Source organism: Melopsittacus undulatus, chromosome 2, assembly GCF_012275295.1.
Source record: "Melopsittacus undulatus isolate bMelUnd1 chromosome 2, bMelUnd1.mat.Z, whole genome shotgun sequence".
NCBI lineage: Eukaryota > Metazoa > Chordata > Aves > Psittaciformes > Psittaculidae > Melopsittacus > Melopsittacus undulatus.
In genome coordinates, this window is record NC_047528.1 from 62,463,883 (window position 1) to 62,488,697 (window position 24,815).

A 24,815-nucleotide genomic window follows, 5' to 3' on the forward strand; every position below is an offset into this window, starting at 1 on the left:
AAGACAAAGCTCAATTTTTTCGGTGTGAATGCTAATCTAGTAATTTTGTTTGCACAGTATGAAAACATGTCACAGAATGGTCACCTATTGTTCAGGTTTTCAAAAAAAAAAAATGAGAAACAGAAGGCAAGGAAACCCGAGCGGAACCACACAGAGAAAGAGAAACGAGTTTACACTACAAGAGCCCCTGGAAGATGAAATGTGAAGACAGCCCAAGGCCTTAAAAGAAAAAAGGAGAGATCCAGTAATACTGACTTATCTGGAAATGCATATCGGAGGAAATTTCCACATCTAAATGAGAATTCCCTGATGATGCTAACAGCGTAGAAAGAGCTGCCACTGTCAGTTCAATACAGAAAAATCACTTGCTCTTTAACTCATTAGAATTCTTTGGAAAATGGTGCTCCTGAGTACATACTCTCCGGTTATTGATTTTTGTCAGGCATCTTAGTTCAGTCTTTAGAAGAGCAACCCAGCTATACACACCAAACAAGGCATGCACAAGAACTCAAAACCAGTTACTGTCGACTGTTTCTTCTCTGTACCACCCTCATGCGCTAAACCATGAAGCTAAAGGTGAGGACAGTATACACAACACACAAAGATTCCATTTGCTGAAGAACGGTGGTCACTGCACCCCCCCATAAGCACATGCTTATGGGAAGGGTCCAACCCAGGAAGCAGAGCGTGAAACAGTGGCCCTTGCTGCAGTCCCAGTTCTGCTGCTTCAGAAGACTTCAGTACTCCCAGGAACCTGCGGGGAAAAGAGGACAGAAGAGAACAAAAGGCAAGAAATCCAGTACATGGCATGACTTGGAAAAAATTACTCTATTTTCTCTGCCTCGGAAGAAAAGACTAATTAGGAGATTGCTACAAGGATTTTACCCTATGGAAAAAAAAAAAAACATCAAGAGGAGACTCAGACACAAACTTTTAACACCAAAAGGCTCTGCCACCACAGCCAGAACAGGTGTAGGAAGAGCTACAGGCAGTGGGGTGACTCTCTTTGCAAGGGAACAATAAAAGTACCTGAGGAGCTGATTTTTGGGCTTGCTCTAAGCCAAAAATGATAACATGTTGAAGCATATCTGGCTCAGAGACGTGCATGGGTCCATGAAGGTGACAGCCAAGGGAAGTAATGCCACCAAAGCCACCAGTACACGCAGCCACATTGGGTTAAGGTGATCCTTTTATCTTGTCAAAATATAATTATGACTAAAAGACTAATTTTGAAATCTGTAAATGTCAAACTCTACCTCCCAGCACACACACACTGCATGGGGAGTGGAGGAGAGAAGTACTTATTACAGTAAACTTTTAATAAAATACAATTACCAGATTTATTCACTCAGCACTGACTAAAATCAGCAAGATTTATTTATGTCTTGCAACATTTTACTGCAACCATCATATTAGAAAAATGTGCCGAAAGGTAGGCCATATCATGGTTTCTATTATATTATTCTCTGCTGCTGACATGGACAGTGGGATTGAGCGCGCCCTCAGCAAGTTTGCCGATGACACCAAGCTGTGTGGTTCTGTTGATACACTGGAGGGAAGGAATGCCATCCAAAGGGACCTTGACACACTTGTGAGGTGGGCTGATGCCAACCTCATGAAGTTTAACCATGCCAAGTGCAAGGTCCTACACCTGGGTCAGAGCAATCCCAGGCACAGCTACAGGTTGGGCAGAGAAGAGATTCAGAGCAGCCCTGCAGAGAAGGACTTGGGGGTGTTGGTCAATGAGAAAATGAATATGAGCCGGCTTCAGTGTGCACTCACAGCCCAGAAAGCCAACCGTATCCTGGGCTGCATCAAAAGGAGCATGACCAGTAGGGCAAAGGAGGTGATGCTGCCCCTCTACTCTGCTCTCGTGAGACCTCACTTGGAGTATTGTCTGCAGTTCTGGTGTCCTCAACATAAAAAGGACATGGAACTGTTGGAACAAGTCCAGAGGAGGGCCATGAGGATGATCAGGGGACTGGAGCACCTCCTGTATGAAGACAGGCTGAGAAAGTTGGGGCTGTTCAGCCTGGAGAAGAGAAGGCTGCATGGAGACCTCATAGCAGCCTTCCAGTATCTGAAGGGGGCTTACAAGGATGCTGGAGAGGGACTCTTCTTTAGGGACTGTAGTGATAGGACAAGGAGTACAGGTTAAAACTTAAACAGGGGAAGTTTAGATTGGATATAAGTAAGAAGTTCTTTACTGTGAGAGTAGTGAGGAACTGGAACAGGCTGCCCAAAGTAGTGGTAAATGCCCCACCCCGGCAGTGTTCAAGGCCAGGTTGGATGGAGTCTTAAGCAACACAGTCTAAATGTGAGGTGTCCCTACCCATGGCAGGGAGGTTGGAACTTGATGATCTCAAGGTCCTTTCCAACCCCAACCATTCTACGATTCCATGATTCTATATATTTGTCTCAAATTCTTGAAGCAGCAAATCCTTTAAAGAATCCATCTAAATAAATAATTAATGTAAGACAAACTTCAGCAGAATACAACACATGTAATTGTAAATGATAAGAAGCACAAACTTCTCACACCACCAGCTAGTACTGGATCTCAGGGCACTGCAACAAGCTGCATGTTCTGCTTTCACTGCTGCTTTTGGCTGTTCACCTTAGATCAAACAAAGGGCCTGATGCACACACCTATCAGGTAAAATTTTTTTATCAAGCAGTTACTCTGCTTGAATAATTAACCTGTACCTGGACTTCTCCAGAATATTTACCAGCTTTCTTTGATTTCAAGTCCTGCAGGTTAACAGAAAAAGCGTGGAATTTGTTGGTTAGATTTTTTATTTGGTTGCTTTGGGGTTTTTTGGGGGGAGGGGGTTGCATTAGTCTTGTCTGCCATTTCAGATTTTTTTTTAAAGCACATGACCCTTTAGAAATTACAACAGGTTTTTTTTAAATAGAAAGTCTTATTTAAGTTCCATAGAGCAAACTTCAATTCCTTTAATGATACTTTCACTGGAAGTAGCTGATATGCATAATGTTATTTAAATTTTTACAGCCCTACAATAGGTCCATAACCATAAATTTGTGGGGTTTTTTTTGCATTCTGGGTAACTATTAACATGCATAATAGTAACACTAATTCAAAATGAATATATTCTTCAGCCATTATGTATACATCAAATTGATAGTAGGATAGCAGACCCTACCATGCCAGCAATATCTTCTTGTATCATTTTCCATATGCAGAGCTACTGCTACTGAATATATCTCTAGATCTTTAACAATCAATAATGAAATGAAAAGCGATGCTTCAAAGTTTTTATGATGATCATGAGGCAGATATGTTTCCAGAAAGTAGCAAAGCATTAGTATTCCTTATACAAATCACCTGCTACCACACCACTGGTATCAGCATTGCCAGCTCCTAACTCCACATGCTCTAGACAGGAATGGAAAAAATCTCTTTCCTTTGTTCTGGAATAACTTCTCTTTTCTCTGCATCTAATGACAGTAATCCATACAACCAGACTGATCTATTGTTACTGTTAAGATGGAAGAAATGCAATTGCTCCAACTTTTTTTATCCCAAACCACCACAGGCAACAAACAGAGCACATATCAGCTTCTCTCACTACCGCAAAACCATGTTCCTCAATTTCATCACTGTTGAAGAGTCATCACTGTTGCCACCCTGCCCCACAACAAGCATGCTTATTTTGAGCAATACAACTAAAAAGCAGGATGCAGTGCAGCCAAGAAAGGGCTTTTACCAAGCAATTTCAAACATGGAATAAGCTATTTTAACACACAGATTCTACATGAAATGAGCAAGAATTTGTGCTGTACATAAAAAGTTCAACTACTTCTCTGTAAAGCTTAGCTTAAATTACTGCATATCAACTGCTTGAAAGTGCCAATACAGACGACATACCATCATCCAGTCCTCCAAGAAACATGACAGACATACCATTACTGTCATGCCCACATTTTCTGACAAGCTAGAGAGCTTCAAAGCAACATAAAGTGTCACAGGAAAAATACTTTTAGTTGTGCTGAATTCCTACAAGGGGATTTTATTGCTTATTTCATGTAGAGACGTTTGGATTTCATATCACTCCTTCTTCGAAATCGTTATATATGATAACTTGAAAAGTAGCTACATACCATAGAAAGTTCTGAAAGTTGGTTGGTGACTTATACTTTTAAATCAAATTTATAAAATTCCTGTTCTTGGGCGGAAAGATCAGCATTTCTTATACGTCTGTAACAAGGAATCCCAACAACACCGGGAACTCGAAATTCTAAAGAGATTAAAATAACTTCTGCTGTCTTATATGGCAGTTCTGCTTTTATTAACATGAGCTCTACAAGGTATAAGAGGCTGTGCTATACAACAGTGAACTTAAACAGTGATTCCATATTTGCTCTTATGTCCACCGTACTTTCTTTTTGTAGTAAATTTTACACCCACAAGGTGTCCAGAAAATGCTATAATTTAAAACAATTAAGAACAGAAATATTTTCAACCTAGCACTTGGTCATATTACCAATTTAATGTGTTTTCTGTGATCTTGCAGCAAATATGGCTAAGGCTGTTTGCAGACAAACACAAATTCATCAATCAAAGGCTACGAAATACTGCGTATGCTTCCTTTAAAAACTAGTGCTGAAGAATGGGAAAAGGTCAGTTAAAAACCACAACAATTAAGAGTAATATAAGTAGCTCTCACCAATGAAAGACTTCAGTACTAATCAAATTTCAGATGTTGAGACAAGATTTAGAAGCAATCTGACCGATAATTAAATGTCACCTTGTACAGTTAAATCTACTAGCACAGCACGTCAGAACTACCAAAATTCAGTCATTAAGGTATTTTTAAAAAGAAAAAAAAATCCTCAAAACCAAACCAAAAAGTAAAGATCACTAACCCACATACTGGAAGCTGAAGCAGATTACTTGGAATGTAAGATTTCATACTGCATGACCATGTTATGCAGAACTATGATGGTAACAGTTTAAATACGAGTTGAAATACTTCTCTCTAAAATGGAAGCACACCGAACTTCTTAACTGACAGTGGTTTCCAATGTTAAAGAAAACATTACATTGAAAAGATTACCTATTCCACATATCTGCTTGTAGTAAGAAGTGTTTGTCTAAAGAAAAAAGAGGTAACTTCCTTGGTAATTTGCAGAAAGACAGTGAAAGATGACATTTAGTGACTCTCAAACAGGCAAATGTTGTTATAAATGTGAAAAAAAACCAAAGCATTTTCATATAAATGAACAAAAACAATCAGGGGAGGAGAAAGGTGTAAAACAATTGATTCCTGGAAGCTGCAGCACATATAGCACTTGGGAACTGCTGCACTGATCTACAGATTGACCAAGGTAGACACTGGGGGGGCTGACAAACACAGGAAATACTCCCGGATGCTCACAAACTTCTGAAATAAGATAGTAGCAGTAGTGATGCAAGTATAGGCTTGTTTCTGTACTTTACATCTCAATTGGCAATTCTTACTTTCCACATGAAAATTTGGCACACTGGGTAAATTAAAACTAAAAAGTTACTGAAATGCTTTGCTGACTTACAGCAGCTTAATAAAGAAGTGATATGAAGGATCTCTCATGCAACTTAAATGCCTCTGTGAAATGTTATGGAGATTACTGTTGTTTGCCACCATTGTCAACAAACATCTCCACTGTTTCTATTGTTCCTATGCATTCTGTAAACACCTCTCCTGTATTTTTGGTGTCCAATCTCTCTTTCAATACCTTTTAATAAACCTTTATTTTGCTGGGCATCTGTTCAAAAACCCACACCAAAACCCAAATGGAAATGTTGTTAAGGTTTCTTAAGTGGTTGTTCACTAAAGGCAGAAGGCCAGACACCTTTAAAAAGATCCCTATTATGCAGTGCTGGTTGTGAAGCAAAAGCAGTAACATTCAGAAAGTCATAGATTGCCATGAAAATGGCACCCTGCTGCTGGATCACACACATCATTCACCCATGGACATGCTGCCGCCTGGGGAGTTGTGCTGTTGCCAGGAAAATGACTCGCAAAGGGATGGAAAAAATGCAGAAGTTTTATTTTACTTACATAAACAACCAACTTCTGAATTATTTTTGCTTCCTTCAGATAAGGTTTCTATTCAGTGTGACAGAGATGAGCCAGCAAGTATAGATCATCTTTGCTGCAGAAGGGGAAACCCGTGGAGCCCCACTCAGAGCCAGCTCTGGGGGTGGTGCTGGCAAACACCCACTGCATCCAAACGGGTATGGGAATTCCTCTCCACCCCCAGCACATGGAAAGAATTGTGTCACAGAAAATTACAGTTTGGAAGATGTATGCTGGAGATCTCCTCCTTAGTAAGGCTTAACAGATCCGTGTGAAAAATACCCTCCTCACAAAAGAAATACTGTACAAGGAAACTATTTTAAACTTCATTATAATGAAGATGAAATTTTAATCACAGGACTAGAAGCTGTCTTTGCCTTAAGAATAGTAATAATTACTGGATTTCACTCAAGATGAGCAAACAGAAGACAGTAATTTCAAATGGCTAAATTGCCATTAACTTTTAACTCGCAGTATAAGTCAGTTAAGACAAAAAAGAGAATGAGAAGATGAATCATTTAAAATACTTAATAGGTGGCCTATATGCTACATTTCCATAATTAAAACTGGGCCACTGTAGCTACGGACCCATTAGAGTTCGCTCAAGAAAGGGATTTCATATTACACAAGTAACACATGTAAAACAGAAACCCAATGAGTAGAGCCATCAACAGAGAAATTACAAGACTTGAAATGTCTTCATGTCATGTAAGGAAAACAAGTAGTTTTGGAAGAACTCCCCAGTGACAGGGCTAAAAGAAGATACAGTATAATGGTATACATCCTTAGAAGGGGAAAGAAAGCGGTGCATAAAAGGTTACTGCTTTGTCAAAAGACGTAGGATGATCCAAAAGTATCTCTTCAGAAATTACTGGGGGTCATTTGAGATTTGAGGTGAGCTGTTCTGCAGTCCACAAGCAACTGATTTAATGAAGGTACGCTAAACAACTGTCAATCAGCATTTTAATGGACACCTGACATCTAAAAGAGCTGGTTCTGAAGACATTCTAATCACTGAGGTTCTTTTCCAAAAATGCTCAAGTGCAATGAAAATTCCAGGAACCTCCAGATGTTCCTGAAAATGGACTTATGTTTTAAACCATCAAGACACATGTTCTAAGTACCCACATTGCCATTAACCTTTCACCAACCCCAAGCCAAGTAATGGCAAAGCTGATGAAATTCTATTAATAAAGTATTCAAGGGCTGAGATTTAATTACTGACAGTCAACAGAGTTCCGGGAAGATTAGTTTCCAGCATCAAACAGGCATGACTTCATTCTCTGATGAGATTAAAAGTTTTCCTGATAAAGGCAACTTCACAGAGGTAGCAAACTCTCGTGATGTATTTGGCCTTTTATGTATGAGACACCGACAGCATTAACTGGCACTATAAACTTTCATTAGAATACAGACTACATAGATTAAGTACTATTTAGATGATGCATCTTCAACAGCCAACTATAGGGACTATTAATTAAATAGTAATAGCTCTTATGGGGTCTGCCACAATTTGAACTATGGCTGGCACTGTTCGTATTTATGGAATACCTGGAGGTGTAAATCAAGCACTGGTAATTACTGTGGATAAGCATAAAGAGTGGCAGATAGCTACAGGCAATCCCATAGACAACATACTACATCATTTGTGCGATAACAATGCTTTCAGATGAAATATGTTTAAAGACAAGGAAATGCAATTGATTAAGGAAGAGGTAGGAAAAGTGCATCTGTATGGGAGCAACCATTCACAGGAACACAGCAAGTAAGAAAGGTGGGCCCAGGTATGTCAGAGGGTTCTTCTATTGAAAGCCAACTAGCCTAGTCACTGAGGAGAACTATGAGCCTGCTGTTTTTCTCCTGAGACTTCATAAAACTTCTGATTAATTATTCGCTGATTATTAAGTCAATTTATCATTATTTTTTTTTAGTTCAATACCTGGTATTTTGGTAACAGGTTCAAGATCAAAGTTGAAACAGATGTGGTTTACAAACTAATACTCATGACCACCATTCCCACCTGTGCTGGGTTAGCAGGTATTTTAATGTGACTTTTTCTTGTGATCTTAGGAGAGGCATGTTTGATTAGACATTAGATATATTTCTGTAAAGAGAACTTAAGAACTTATTTGACTGGGCGCAGCAATACTTCAAAAAGCTGTTTCACTGGATCAAGCACCAGCCTCACAATTTGCAAGCCGTTGTTTAAGAAATGCATTCTTGATGACCGCTCAGAAGAAAGGATCCTCTAAGAAAGGACACATGGTCTCGTTGTTCTGAATAGGAAATTACTGCAAGATGAGCAAGGCTTAAAGACTGTACTTTTTAACTCAGGGAAGGTAAAATATATTTGTACAGCTACATGGTGCACAGCACAGATACAAGTTTCATTATGCTAAGCATAAACTATAGCAAAAGAAAACAACTCTAAAGCTCCAGCTGGGGGGTGGGGACATTAAGGAATATCCTGAGCCAGTTTGTGGGTTAGATGTGGGGTAAATGTGGCTTAGGCAGCTGCTTACTTTCACAGGATGTATGAGCATAAAAGAACAGAAGAGATGCTTCGACCTCTGTGCTTAGCAGGTACATGTGGTCACTACATAAGAAAAAGCTAGGCTCCACCACATGGTATTTTCCACTTCATCTGAACAAACAACATATAAAGAAAGTAAGGGGGGGGAAATCAGTAGTTTGTAATAATGGTCCTTCAGAACTTAGAAACCCTTGTACGTGCATGCAAAGGCCTAAGGTTTGGAAGATGTGACACTAGCGAAGGCTCAGACATGAAACCACCGAGCTCACACCCCTTCATCAGTTGCTACCATAGCAAATCACTCTGCAGCATGCAGCTTTGTTAAGATCAAGCAGGTAAACATGTACATATGCGGGGACAGTATCTGTTCCTTCACTTAAACTCATTTCTGTTGGATATAAATAAAAATGTGTTTATTTACATCAAGTAAACACTGTCCACATTCTACACAAACACTTGATATCACAACAGAAACAATCCTGTCATAAACTAGCTTTTAGAGAAAATATATGTATTTAGACAACATAAAGCCATATAAAAGGGGATTAAAATCACAACTGTGATTTCGATATTAACTAATTAATTGACGTTGGAACGCATTCTTTATGCAAATCTTTGAAAAGGCATAATCACATTTGCTAGCACTGTGATGAGCATACTCCAAGAGTACCTGTAGAAAGGCCTATGATTTTAAACATTACCATTAAATCTTGTGATAACCTTGATCGCCTGCCACCCACACTACAGTCCTCAATTTCTGTGTACTTTATGGCAGCTCAGCCATAGAGGACACAGTAAAGAAGTGACCAGGAAACCTAACTTATTAGACATAACATTAGCACAGGACACCTGCAATAAACCTACATAAGTTACTGCCATGATATTTTTAAGTGATTTTTTTTCCTTTCTAACAATTCCAACCCTAAATACAAATTTTTCTGTGGAACAGTCAGTATTTTCCATAGCAAACAGTAACAGAATAAGTTTTCCCTATGTAAAGCTTCTCAAAACAGGCAAAACCCAAAACACGAGTCAAAAATAACTTCAAAACATCTCCAGGTGCATATATGTTTCTGGTTTATTCATTACATCCTAAAATAACACTAGTAGATTTCTTTTTTTAGCCCCTAGATGTAAAGCAATCACATATCACTATGTTTAACCTTTTCCAGCCATATGCAAATACTTTTATTTTTTTAGTAATTTAATCAGTCATTAAAAATCATTGCAAAAAAAGAGGAAAAAAATAATTGACACCCAAATATATTTCTTCAAAATACACTCAATTTTTTTTCAGAGGTGTATTATTTTACATATATGATACACTGTTGTGAAGAATTTATGAGCAAGTATAAAACAGAATATATGAAGGACTTGGAAGCAGAAGGAACATCCCAGGCCACAGAAACTTAACCCTTGATGTTGCACATAGCCACATCTTATAATCCCATTCATAAAATGATTTAACTATGCTATAATTGCTATGCTGAACAATCCAGTTTACATCCTTCTATTTTTGAGTGAAAGGACTTTGCATGAGCGGAGAGGATTCACCAGTTAATATCTCAATGAAAACACAGTTCTTCAGCCACTGAAAACACACAACCTCTGACAAATTGGAAGAAAAATAACATCTTATTCTCCTGGATGTGATGCAAGAACAACCCACCCCTACTCTCTCCCTCAGCCATTTAACATGTCACCTCAAAAAAGAAAACCCAAGTAAGCATATTAAAAAATAATATTTATACACACATTACATGGCCATCTGAAACCCATCAAATCTACTACACAGCTTCTAAAATACAAAAGGACTTACCCAATGTGTCTTTGAGATTTTTAACCAGAGAACCCTTCTTCAAGCTGTTTTTTCGCTCCACATAATTTGATGGCACATATCCCGTTTTGTTGGCCGCGTTTCTTACCCTCCACCATGTTTTGGAATCATCTAATAGCCAAAGACGCTCATTTTTCTTGATGTCAAGTTCTTGGTCCTGCTGTGCAGTGTAATCCCACTTTGCAATAACAATAACTTCTTCTGTCATCTTTCATGGAGTCCTTCTGCAACAAAATATTAAAACACACTCATCAGTAAATTATATGACGTAATTCTTACTCAGATTTTCCTTTAAGTTCCGAAATAAACAAGAAAAGGGTAGGGGAAAATCAGAAAGTTTTACAGAGCAAAAACTCATAGATCTGAACTCCTCTTTTAAAAATAATAAAAAATATTTTAAAAATAATTGACCTTTCTTGCCTTTTTTTCCACTAAAATATGACATCTTAATAGTAAATCCTAGTCATAATGTATTATGTTTGCTTCCTCTGAATGTATAGAAAATATTATTCAGATATGCATTAGCAAAGGATAACTTATAAAACCATTAAGTTTTTGCATATAGCATCATAAAATTATCCCACACCTGGCATTCAAAGTTCTGATCTGAGAAAAAGAAATTTAAAAGGCAGAATTCAAAATATGTATTTTCCTTCTGCCCTAGCTCCTCATCCTTATACTAACATATTATTTATAAGTTTTCTGCACTTAAGCAAAGTTACCCATCTTTATTTTGCAAATACTTCAAGAAGTAATGTAACTCAGCAGGGAAATATGCCATCAAAAAGAAGGCACTGTCATTAGAGCCCCTTTGTTCACAATGTTTTGTGCAGGCAGCACAAGACTGTATTTTAGGAGAAGCCTTCATTCCCACTTTGCTCCTGGGAAGATCCTAGCTCACTGCAGTCCTGCAATGGTCATGAGTCAACAGGGTGGAGAAGATTACCCACTGTGCTTCTCTCAACTGTATTTCATTTCTTGCCTACCCGAAACCTACCCAGAGTTCTGTTAAGATTGAATAAGCTGGCTTGTTTTACTTACCTGTAACATGAAGGAGTCTTTCCAAAGCTATTTGTCAGCTGCATAAAGACAGCTGCATGCCTCCACATTTTCCTACGCATCCCAGTAATTACTGGGAACAATGTAAGGGAACACAGTAGTGTGCAAAGAAGAAGAAAGTCCCATGCCAGTACCAGTGACATTCTAACACATTACAGTGCCAACCAAAACATGTTGATTTGATTCTTTAAATTCTGAGAAGCTACCTATAATTTTCTGATCACTGTTGAGGGATTTTAGGAAAAAGGAGGTCAGGACAGAGTGGGAAATGAGAATGCAGTGGAAAATCAATGCAGCAGATTATTTTTTTTTTAAGTAAAAGCTGTAGATTTTCCTTTAAATCGGGTTAGTAGAAACAGATCCCAGAGTACTTCAACTATTCCTATCCAAGGATCTTTCTAACATGATTTGACTTTGTTGCCCAGTTCTTAGTAGTTCACAACCACACAAACTCTAGTATCGGTCAGGTGACAGATAAGTAATTCAAAAAACCCCAAAACAACCCAAACCTCACTCAGAAATTCTGTTCAGCACATATCACCCTGTATTCAGAAAGGGTTCCTTCTGCAGTCTGTAAACACACACACACACTTTCACCTGTCAGCTACAGTATAAGCTGTGAAAACTACACATCAGACAGCCTAGCAGCCTCCTCTTTCAAAGAAAAAGAAGTTAACCTATTTATTTAAAGTTAAACCTTATTCAAAGTTAACCTATAATCATAAGACACAATAGTGAACTCTATTATAATTTAGTAGCCTCCTATTATCACAATTTTTGTTTTCAGGAGAGCTCGACTGAGCTGTGGTTGCTAAACTGCGGGACAACAAAGCTCTGGAAAGCATTAGTAAAGTCAACCCTCATGGCCAAGGTAGAACAATGGTTTTCAAAATCTGAAGTAGTAATCAACATGCTTAAGTTCATTTTCTAATTAGAAAACACAACGGAACATACAACAACAAAACCATTATTAAAATGTGCATTTGCATAGCTGAAGGCCCCAAGATGAATTAAAAAAGAAGTAACAATGTTTGGAACACTTGAAACACAAGTCTTAGAATTCAAACAGGCTGTGACTTATGCAGGTAGAATTGATGATTTCACAATAAATAAGTCACTATTCCCTTTAACTTTTTTTTTTCCCTAAAATAATAATCTGTCAATGACACTGGATAGCCTGAGCTTTGGACAGCAGTCTCCAATAAACTGCCCTGGTTTCTGACTCACATGAAATAAGACAGATAGCCTACAGGTCGATAAGCTGATGCAGCCACAGGGGAATTGCAATCAAGCATGCTCTGAAAGCCAGCGTTGTCAATATAATCTCTCTCTCCAATTTAAATCTGTTTATTTTATCTCAGCAATTGTAAATTGGTCAATTCTTACTATTTCTGGCAACATGGAGAACATAAAGAAATAGGACACCATCAATGCAATTGGCTGATGTTGCCATCACAAAGGCTCTACTTCTAAAAAGGTTATTTTCACAACACAGGCAAGTTTAAACTATCTACCAATTTTACAGTATATGAATAATTTCAAACAACACATTAGGCTTGTGACTGATGGAAAACTATCAAATTCTTTCTATTCTTCTGAAGAAAACAAACATAAAATTCACACTGACTTGGCTCTGCTGCAAGTCATCAAGTGCTTCCCCAAGGCGCTGTACAAGGGCAGAAGCACAGGAAGAGCCCACATCTCAGGCCTGACATCAACTATACAGGTCTCACTACCCAATTTCTTCAAATCCAGTTCCTGCAGATGTGTAAAACTGCCACCCTGCCTGAGAAACAACGTCATTTCACAAGCAGTCCCTTGCATGATGCAATTTTTTGGCAGAAGTGTAGAGAAGGTACGTTTCTCAAGGGGCATGCTCCTGCTGAACCCGCTTCAGTAAAGTACTCCAGGTTTTGCTGTACATTTAATGGCACAAGTGTTTCTATCCATGTGGGAACAGGATTTACAGTCAAAATGCATCATACAATTGCAGTTAAACATTTGCCCATTTAAAGCTCTATGCATGTGTGTGGAGAAGTCCGATTGTGCTATTTTTTTTGTTTAGTTTTGGGGGGAGTGCAGTTGGGCAGGGGGATATTTGCAGGTTTTTGGGGGGGTTAAGAGGGTTTTGGTGGGTTGTTTTTATATGTGAAGAGCTAGTATTAAAGCTTTTAGAACTACTTTCTTACGATTATAGCATTAGACTGACTCAATCAAGGACAATATGGTTCTTCCTGTGACATTTGCAGAGCTAAGATTTCCTTATATGTGAATAAGGACATATTTGTTCCTTGGAATGGGGCTGTAGAATTAATAGTTTTGAAATGCTTCTGCAACACAGCTGAGTGCCAAATGGAAGATTAGAAGCAAATGACATAACTAGATTTGGAGAAAAAACTTAAGGAAAAGCCCACAATACAGCCTTCCAAAGCATCGGAATGTCCAGTAAAAACATGATATGCACTCAAAACACTAAATTTCTGTAGAACATTACTTAGTACATAGACTGTACAACAAAAGTTCCACAGTCTCTATAGTTTCTAATGTTAGCATGAGACTCTTCACATCAAGAAAATGAAAATCCAATACTGCGAATAGCGTACAACCATCTGGAATGTTCCTCCTGAAGAAGCTGAAAGGTTCTAGTGCTGAAACAGTCTTCTCATGACTGATAGGATAACACACCCCACTGTAACAAGCACCAGTGAAAAGCTCTGAAATACCTATGCAAGGAACTGTAAATTTACGAAATATAAGAGTCATTTCTCAATACAAGATGGTTTCACTTCAAGAAGTATATATATATGGCTTTGGGTTTTAGCTTAACTTATCAAGTGGTCATTTTCTTTACTTTTACAGCAATACAACTTCCAACTCCAGTTTTTAAAACAAAACACACAAAACCCCCAAAACCCAACCCAAAACAAAGACACCATACTAAGCAAGCAAGCAAACAAAACTCCACAACCAGACACTGAAAAGGTAATTCTTACACTAGCTATGTGACCAACACACACTTCCAGTCCCTTTTAGACCAGCATTTCATTCATTGCTAGCAGCAATAGTAAACTATTTTTTTTACCAACACTGTACTTGTTGAAGTGTTACAACTAATTAGTTTAGGTTGAGCTCAGATATTTTCAGCCGCTTGGTTCCTTCCCTCCAGTTTAGGCTTTGTTTGGAGAGGAGGCCTGTCTTCAGTGGCCCTACTGCAGAAGCACATATGAAAGTTTTCCTACACAGAAACATACTTGGGAAAGAGAGAGAAACTGAGAAATCCACCAGGCTATAAACATCGTGAACAAAAACCCAGACAAGGAAAAGTCAGTTATAAAAAGACTTTACTGGAAGCCTGCTCAGATAGGTGAGCAACATTTGCTATCCCTAAGGCAGAACAAAAGCAGATATTAGTGGCATATCTAGTAATGGAACTCCCATATAAACTTTATCAGAAGAAAGTCCAGAGAGTAAAATGTTATGTTCAATAAACTATCTATGATTTAAGAATTTAGCAATATTAGGAAAAAAACCCCAAACTACCACCTATGCCATTTTGAACCAATAATTAAAAGTGAACCACACAAGCAATGTTTGAGATTATGGAAACTTAAATGTAGAGGAAATTAGGGTTTGCTCTGACAAACATGTGAATCTGCTGATGTTTTTTTATGTTAGAGATTTGCTCAGGTGACGTCATTTTAAATATCAAACTACATAGAATTGTTACACAGATCTCATCTTTCACCAGGCCTGGATTCTCACACACCTCCCACCAGCCATAAAGGGATAATGTTTTTATCCCACAATAATAAATAAGAAAGGACCCACTCCAGCATGCCACCTGAATTGGAATCTTCTCCCTAGAGACTGACACAAGTTAACTCTTCCCCTAGTTCAAGGTCCTGTCCCAACAGGCAGAAAAGCATCATCTTTTCTTGTCCTCAGGAGGAAGTCCCAGGGTTCTGCTGGGGATACAATTACTTAGAACAGTACAAACAGGAGGCATGGTTAAGCTTTAAAGATACAGTGAGAAAGGAAGTAAGTGCTCCTCTTTCAAAATGTATTTTGCACAAAGGAACATGGCTGAACAATGACTGACAGTAATGCTTGAAATTTAATCCCTCACCAAGGGAACAAGCAAAAATTCTATTAATAGGAAGTGCCAATTGATATAACAGACTGTTCTGGAGTTGGATGTCCTCCTAAAGCACACTGAAAGGCACTAAATTGATATGGAGGCTTCTGCATGACACTGATGTTCATAAAACACATAATTGCCATACAATATTACATAAGACATAATCACTATACAATATTTAGTTAATTGCCTTGGGAGAATAGAAAGCTAACAAATGACATATCAGTTTTCTCTAAGATCTGAAGGCTGAACAACCTCTCATTCTCCTTCCCCCAAACTTGGAAAATCACAATGGGTTTTGAATGCACATGTTGTTGACGGGCCAGCTCTTTGGTGTCTATTCAGTTTATCTTTCACAAGCTATAGCAAATAGGCAATATATGGTCCTCTAAGCATGGTGATGGAAAAAAAGGGAAAGAGCCTCTTTCCTTCAAGGCCTTTTTCACAGTAAGTGAATGTGCTTACGGTATTCTGTAATTAATAAAATAACTTGTATTAGATCACTTAATCTGAAGTACACACAAAGTCTCAAGCTTTCTTATGAAAATGCACTCTCTGGTAAGCCTGTCTACTGTTTCAGAAGGTTTGAAGCTTTGTTTTCACTTACAGTTGTTTTCTGTCTTGTTCTGTGTGGGTGTGTGGTTAGGTTCAGGTTTTTTTTTTTAAGTCAGCCTGGATGAATAGTTTTGACATACAGAAAGAGTTCTAAAAAAGCGCATCTCTCTACATTTGAGATCATTTAACTCAATTCTTGGTGATCGGTAAAGCACCAAACTCAAAAACAGAGCTCAAAATGCATTAAAAAGAACAGGAATGTGAATTCAAATAAGAACTTGTGAAAAGAATACACCTTTTGGACGTACTTTCAGCTGTTTCCAGTAGAACACAGCATTTTTGACATTTATGTGTGCTTGAAAAAACAGGAAAATATATCCTTCCTGCAAAGTTAACCTAAACCAAGCAAAATATACTTCTAACGATTGCTGCAAGAAAAAAATCTCAAAATGGAGAGGTTTAAAAAGAGTAAGTAAGCTACCCAAATTATCGTAGAATCATAGATGAAAACAGAAAACAGAATCACAGATTAAATCACAGAAAAACGCAACCCTTTGTTAAAACCAGAAAACCCTTTATTACATGGGCTACCTGCTGCTACTTAGACAAATGGTGATGGATCACATAAAGGCCACCTTGTCCAACTCCCTCTACAGTTTAACACTTTAATACTGCATACAGTGTGTGTCAATCCACCCCAAGGGGCACATTTCTTTGGAAAGACATTACTGCACCAAAAGTTATTGTAAGAATACTCCCACTGTTAAAGAAAGTTAACTAAATAGCTGTAACGACCAAATATCCATCATCTGGCTATGCAGTTCTGAGGTGTCAAACTGATACTTAAGCAGAAAAAAAAAACCACATACCTGGGCTGACTAAAATTGCTGACTGTTTTAACACAAACTTGACAATTAATTTGGGGTATTTCACTATTAGGTCCCATTAGGATGTATTGACTACAGAACTGAAAGTGATAGCTGAGTAAGTGCAAGTGATTATTATCTAATTTACTTTGATGTGCAAACTGAAGGCACAGTCACAATCAATAGAAGCTGCTGTTGGTACTTTAGGCAGGTCAGTTTTCCAAAGCTGAAAGAACGAATGAATGGAAGCTGTAAAGAATAAATGTGAACAAAGATGTAAATAAATGGTTCTACTGCAAAGAAAGAGTTCATTATTACATTTCCTAACCCGATCTTACAATTTAGCATTTATGTAGGAAATCTTCTATGGTTAAAGTAATGCCCTGTTTGAAAAAAGCGACTAAAAAAAGCTCTGTGTCCCCCCCTCCCTGGTCCGTTCTTTGAAAAGGAAAAGCTCATAGCACCAGCTCAAGTCAGGAAATGCAAATAAAAGTTATCGAAAGAAATATAGTTCAGCTCTCATTAAGAACTATAAGAAGTTGTTAAACTGTGTCTGGAATAAATTAAATATTACCAATAGAAAAAATATAGAATTAGAACACTAGGTTTCCTGCACATTATGTAGGAAAGTGTTTAATACCCATTTCCACTCTACAGGGTTATTTTACAATGACACCCATTTTCTTGTCTCTCATTAACTACAGTATAAAAATAATAAGAAAAATTAAACACTTTAAATCTTCAAATGTATGCCAAGACAACAGAACCATCCACAAAGCTATTACAGTTTTAAGAGTCAGCTCTGAGGAAAATGTGGAGCAATGAAGAAGTTCTGGAGCGTTACAGTTTGTCACTAACTTGAAAGCATAAATTGGACAATCCTTGATAGCACCTCCAAGTAGTGAACGCTAATCCTAAAGAAAAATGATGAGACAAAGGACCTCCCTTAAAAACCCATACAGCATACCAGCAGATTATGGATGTGCAATTAGTACTTATCAAAAGGGTTTTAAGGAAGACAAACATGAACAAGGTAAAACATTTGTTGGTCTTAGGTGCAAAAGTTCTCAAGTTTCCTTATGAGTCACTTAGAGGAAAAACAAAACAAAACAAAAACAAGAACATACAGGAAGAAAAAAGGGCAATTACAGACAAAACAATTGTTAGGGCAACACAGCCCTTAACAGTCAGAGGGGTTAATGACATTGGAGGAGGAGCTGCCACATGGCAGGAGTGCCCTGCCACAGCCTGCTTCCAGGGGCACTGCGAGTGAGGGTTTTTTAGATGATACATACCTTTCAAAACAGTGAAGGATCAGTCTTAACTAACCAGTAATTTAGAACTAACTTCACCTTGACGTTACCCAACAGCCTGCCCCAGCACACCTCAAACCCTCTTCTCATCTCTATCGCCCACCATTGTTTCAGGGCACAACACTGTGAGGTTTGGGGTTTTGTTTCTTCAACCGGATGTCTCTTTGACAGCTTCTAAGCAATGTTTACTTCTCTAGGCTCCACAACATATCTGATATTTCAATCTCTAATGCAATTACAGTTACACTTGGCATCTTGCGCTACAGCATAACTGCAAACCGGAAACCTCAAGACTAGTTTAGTGGTAACGAATTTCTGCATAGTTCAAGAGTACAAAAATTAAGCTTGCTTTTTGTCTTGCAAGTGGCTTAGAAGTCTTTTTAAAAAAGACACAAAGAAACGAAGAATACAGATAAGACACACCCAGAAATGCACCCTTCCTGCTAAGGAGTCAGTACAGCAATTTACCATTCAGCGAAAAAGAAATCTCACTTTATAGTATGTTTATATAACATCTAAAAGGATGTTTGCAAAAACCCCATGTTTCCATGAAGCCTATCACACAAATCAGTCTACTCAAATGAAATAAGCAGGGACTGATTCAATTTTTTAAAATGTAAGCTTGCCATTTAAGGAAAAGCAATAATCACAAAGTCTGCATCTTCTTGGCAAGACCCACCTGTGTTTTGTATGCAGCCCAGAGTCTTAGCAATGACCATCTCTGATGGCTGTAGATGATGCCTAGGCCCTTTCCAGCTCTCCAACCCTGCTCCAGTTGGAAGGTGTAGCAGTAGTGTCTACCAGGCAAGATCAGCGGGGATGCCCACCAAGTGCAAAGACCTGATAAGGAGGACTTTGGAATACTGGTGGACCAAAAACTAGAGATGATCCCACAACACATGCTCACAGCCCAGAAACCAACCATATCCTGAGCTGCATCAAAAGTAACACGTCCAGCAGGTCAAGGGAACTGATTCTCCCCATCTACTTCACTCCGGTGAGACCTCACCTGGAGTACTGCATCCAGTCCTAGGGCCTTCAGTACAAGAAAGACATGTCTTCCTTTGGACATGCTCCAACAAGGCACGTCCAAAGAATGGCCACAAAAATGTTAACATGGAACATCTCTCCTATGAAGAAAGGCAGATAGACTTGAGGAAGCTCTGGGAAGACCTTATAGCAGGCTTTTCAGTCCTAAAAGGGGGCTTATAAGAAAGATGGGGACAAACTTTTCATCAGCCTGTTGTAATAAGACAAGAGGTAAGGTTTTAAACTAAAAGAAGGCAGATTCAGACTAGGTATAATGAAGAAATTTTCTTACAATGAGGGTGGTGAGACACTGGAGCAGGTTGCCAAAGAGGATGCACCATCCCTACAAACATTCAAGGCCAGGTTGGACAGGGTTTTGAACAACCTGATCTAGTTGAAGATGCCCCTGCTTATTGCAGGGGGTTGGAATTAGATGACCCTTCCAACCCAAACTATTCTGCGATTCTAAGAAAGCAGCAGATACTTTAGCCTGCTACCTCTCTAGTAGTGGGGGAAAAAAAAAAAGCCATCTGGGCTGTTACAAGGTAAGGTGCTACAGCACCAAAAGAATACAAATCTGAGTTCTGGCATTCTGTTAGCTTGTATTAATTCAATACCACCCTAATTTTATACAATGCTCGCTCTGTTTCATGTTGTGGTCTTCACACAAGCTAACCTTCACAATTCTGTATTTTTTAAATTTCATTAGTCATACTGCTGTGCCACAGAATTTCCTGGTCTGGGGCAGCTCAAGATATAAATGCTTAATTGCTGTGACCATCTTTAAAACACATAATGCTAAGTACTATCTTTCCTATTTATGTGATAAGCACTCTGCTGTTTCAGGAAAATAAGTTTTTAAAACTCTTTTGATGTCTTACTTGAAAAGAATATTTCTATACCCTTTTGGAACAGCATGCCTATTATAATAAAGTAGGCACTGTTCATTTTTAGCCTCTGACAGATGATTTAAATTTAAAATTCTATTTCAAAGGACAAAAAGCTGGTGTTCTACCAGAACAAGCTGGTATTATAACAACATGTATTAAAGTTTCGCAATATTATAACTTACTTATGCTTAAAAGATGGATAACAATAGTACAGAGAAAATACTCTTAGTAAGTCTTCAGTTAAGCTGAAACTGAGTATGGTCACCAACACACAAGGCAAAGGGCTTATAATAAAAACCTGGCTCAAGCATTTCCATCAACATGGGATGACTATTAAGAAATTGGCTAAGGACAAGTTTAAGTTATAAAAATAAATTAAAAAAAACCCTAACAACAAAAAACCTAAACAAACGTAATTTCAGTTTGGGATATTTTATTGGGGTTTTTTTATTTTTTTTTTTGTTTTGGTTTTGCTTTGAGGGGGGTGGGAGTATTTGAAGGTATTTCTATTTTTATGTTATTCAGAAAGCATAACAAAGATTAACGGACAGTACAAGAAATCTTCTACAGACCAAGCAAAAAAAATGCTAAAATAATGGATTTCTGTAGTTAGATGAATTTGGGGAGAAGTTATTTCCCTCTATCTTGAAGGCTATTAAAAAAAATGCATCTTTTCACACCCTTTTATTACATACCTATCAGAAAACATAAGAAGTGTGAATGAGTAAATTACCATTGCTTGTTTCTGTCTGTTGAAAGAAGGAAAGGGGGGGAAGTGGGAATAACGTCTGAATATAAAGGAACACCCAACCACAGATAGTCAGCTAACATCCCTTCCTACAAAGCCCTTCTTCCACCCTTTAGCCTCCACAATGCTCCTGCCATCTGTCTTCAGCCTCCCTTTCCTGCATCTGTTGCTGCAAACTCCATTAGCAGGCAGGGCTCCGGCAGGTGCTGGTGGTGAATGCAGGTTCTTGCTCTGCCTCCATCAGAGGATGGAAATGCAGATGCAACTATTGTGGATGACCCTCTATCCGCAGTGACATTTTCCACTAATAGGGAAAAGAGCTACTTCTTGCTATATTTTGAAGGCATTGCCATCAAGTGCAATGGTTTCACACATTCTAGAGAGCAACGGTAAAACACAGACTGTGTAGAGAGGACTTCTTCAGACCTTTTGGCTGCAAACAGCATGAAACAAATAAGGAGGCAGAAGCTTTTTTAGCCTGCATTTCTTGGCTGCAGAGTAAACACAACACAACCCCAAATGCTGCCTCACATTTAGGTAAGTAGAGAGAGAGGGTCAGAAAGGAGCAGCGGCTCACCTTTTCCTGAATTCTTTTAAAAGGAGTTTCAGGAAAGCCACGCAGTTAATAAACAGCTCAGCTGCACTAAAGGAAACTTTGGGGAAAAGAGACCTCATCTCGCCTCTAAAACAGCAGCAATGATTAATGGCCACATCTCCATGGTGGTTTATGGGTGTTTCTACTAAGTCAGAGAGACAGATAAGCTTAATATTTGTTAGTGTTGCTCTGGACTGTTCTCTCTCCATTCCTCCCAGCTGACAGCTTACTTACACATTTAGAAATACATGAAAACAAACAAATAAAACCAAGGTAGAAGAAAGCGAAAAGCCCAGGAAGAACATAACATACATTACATATCTACACAAGATGAAATTACAAATCATTTTACACCTATCAACCTCTCAACAGTCCCTTACCAAAAGCGGGTAGGAGGGAGCCAAGCACAAAAGATCACAGAAGTAAAAAGAGATCCTTTACTGAGAGAACATTTAGGTAGTATTATCTATATGACAGATTGGTGAAACAAGAAGAACAAATGAAGTGCACCGCACTTCATGCACCTCCATTCTCAACTACTGATAAACCTTCACTCTTGCCTTGAAATTAAACAATGAGCCACTCTGGATCTGGTGGACATCATGAAATTTTTATAAAGTAGACATACTTGAATTTCTTTCAAGATTCCCAAAAAAACTCTGTTTTAATGATTTGCTTCCACAGCTGCTTCTTTACACCTATCTCAAACATTCAATGGTCTACAGGAATTATAGTTCACTGGAAGTATTAGTACATTTATGTACTGTATAAACAAAGAACAGTCCTCAAACATAAGAAGTTTAACCTTGATCTTGTGCAGAAGGACAAAGCTCAGAATCACTGTGGATTGCTACATCTTGCTGCTAATCCCTTGAAACACTGCTACCTACTTTTCAAGGGATTTCACTTTAAACTGTCTATAAAATGCTGAAAATAAAATTGAACTGCTGACCTTCTGTTCCCCAATAGAAAAATCATATATTCACTTCTTAACTAGAAAGAGGAAAAGATGTTTGTTCAGTTCAAAACCGCATTTATTCCCAACCAACGCTGTTTAAGAAAAAATTAAAAAAGAGTACATTGTCTATTTCTAGACAATGTTCACTTTATAGTCTTAATCAATTGCTTTACAAAAAAGCCCATTCAATCCACCTCATGGCAGCAGGAAAATGTGAAAAATACAGATATTAAAACAATTTTCAACTTTCTAGCTCAAAGAGCACTAATGTAAGGGGCCTGCTCAGATTCTGTTCCTGTGAACTTTCCAGTTTACTGTCATTCTAAGTACTGAATAAATTCTTAAGTCTTGTGGCTTTCTTTTTTTGAAGGTCACTTGCACCAGAATTTGTATCCAATACGAAGAGGTGAATGCAGAAACAACAACAAAATATTGAGATACCTCTCAATTTAACTCTCAAAGTTCCACAGATTTTTACCCAAATTTGGGGTTGCTGAATATCTATTTCTCATATCTAGGCAAAGAGCCACTTTCTGAAAGTACAGTTTTTGAATAGCACAGGTAAAAATAATCGCCACATGCAAGATACCATTGTTGACTCTGTGCTTATGTACATAACTGAAGAGGCAGCTTGAAAGATAGTGTTAGATTTCATTAAGAAACAGCTAATACCATTACATTTATTCCTGTATTAATCTGTACATCTTTCTGAAGAAAACTGGACAATGAGACAGTTACTCAGAAAGCTATCCTTTTCATTTCCTGTTAGGACAAGTACCAAGAGGAAACTCAATTTAAATTAAGAGACACTCTTGGATCTTTTATCAGATATAGAGTGACTGCTGCAGCTTCAAGTTAGATTCAAATCAGTCAGCCTCTTGTCAGACTGACTATTTTGCTAATGCTATACAACTGGGAAAGTACCAGCCCAACCAAGAAATAGACATCCTAGTCTCTCCCTAAAGTTAGGGGTTCTCCTTCCATCTAACAGCTCTTCAGAGTCAAGTCAGGAATCCTCTCTTAGCACTCCCAAAACACAAGTACAGAGGAAACTCTTTAATCCTTCACACTTTCCCAAATAAAACAGGTTTCAAAATTACCTGTCCCATAGCTCTTATAAATGCTTTGAAGTTGAGACTATTTTTGGTCTGGAATGTTGGCAGCATTCACTTATTTCATTCAAATTACTTCTTACATATCTTCCTCCAGTTTTAAAGAGGTCCTCTTCCAAAAAGCAGTGTTTGTGAGTACTCTGCCACACATTTATAGCAGCAATCCATTGTTAATTCCTCAGATGAAAGAGAAGGGGACAAATCCAAGAGAAAAATACCATTCACTGAAGAGGGAAAAAGGTGAAGGGGACTTACTGAAACCCTTCCACCAGACATGCTCTAGAGAAAGCAGGCTGCTGTGGCACATTAGGATACTCCTTACTCTGAACTCTTACCTTGCAGTTCAGGTGTTGGCTGCTCTAAGACTACTTAGGCAATCTGAAAAGTTGTTCCACTACTATTAACCCAATATGATTTTTCCCTGCCCCAGAACTGAACAAAAAAAACCCCAAACTTCTGAAAGTAAACTTTTACTGGATAAAGACTAGGAATATCTGATTTTTTCTGTAGAAACTGTTACCCAAACCCAAGACTAAGCAACTAGAAGAGTCTACACCTCTATGAGCAAAAAACACCAATAGAAATCAATGTTGCCTGGCAATGCCAGACTCATCCTCCTTTATTCCTACTCTCAGCTCTCATGCTTGAACAAAACTGAATCCTTCCAAACTCCTCTAAATCTCCTACAGTTTTATCTTCTGCCAGGAATTTCTTCACAACGCACTTTTCTGAATTTCCCTCCAATAAACAAATTGGTTCAAAATTAAACATCTGGCTTTGGCTGCTACATCACATGCACTTTCATGCAGAAATGTTATGTGCTCTTACACCAATGAGATGCTCTAACCTCACGTGCTCACGGGCACATTTTCTTCCCTGCTCCCGCTAGATAACAATAAAATGCATCAACAAATGTGGAATGCAAATAATAGTAGCCAAGTAATTTTCAAGCATGGGAAGACACTGTGCGTATTAATATCTGCAGTAGAACCAAGATTAAATAAAGGAAAAACAGGTTCAAAACAACAGGTCTGAAATTTGGAAGTTCAGCCACAGAGTTCTTGTTCCTTCCACATTAATACAATTTAATTTCTGTTGCTAC

The 24,815-nt window shown here is 38.2% G+C and overlaps 1 protein-coding gene across 2 annotated transcripts in view; it reads right to left on the minus strand.

Annotated features, from left to right (window-relative positions):
* Positions 1 to 24,815, minus strand: part of NCK2 (NCK adaptor protein 2) — an 87,769-nt gene that overhangs the window by 22,728 nt on the left and 40,226 nt on the right. For both annotated transcript variants that reach the window (XM_034074450.1, XM_034074449.1), the window contains one exon: positions 10,433 to 10,674. In XM_034074450.1, coding sequence (XP_033930341.1) covers positions 10,433 to 10,658 — 226 coding nt within the window. In that variant the 5' untranslated portion in view covers positions 10,659 to 10,674. The remainder of the gene's footprint in view (positions 1 to 10,432; positions 10,675 to 24,815) is intronic.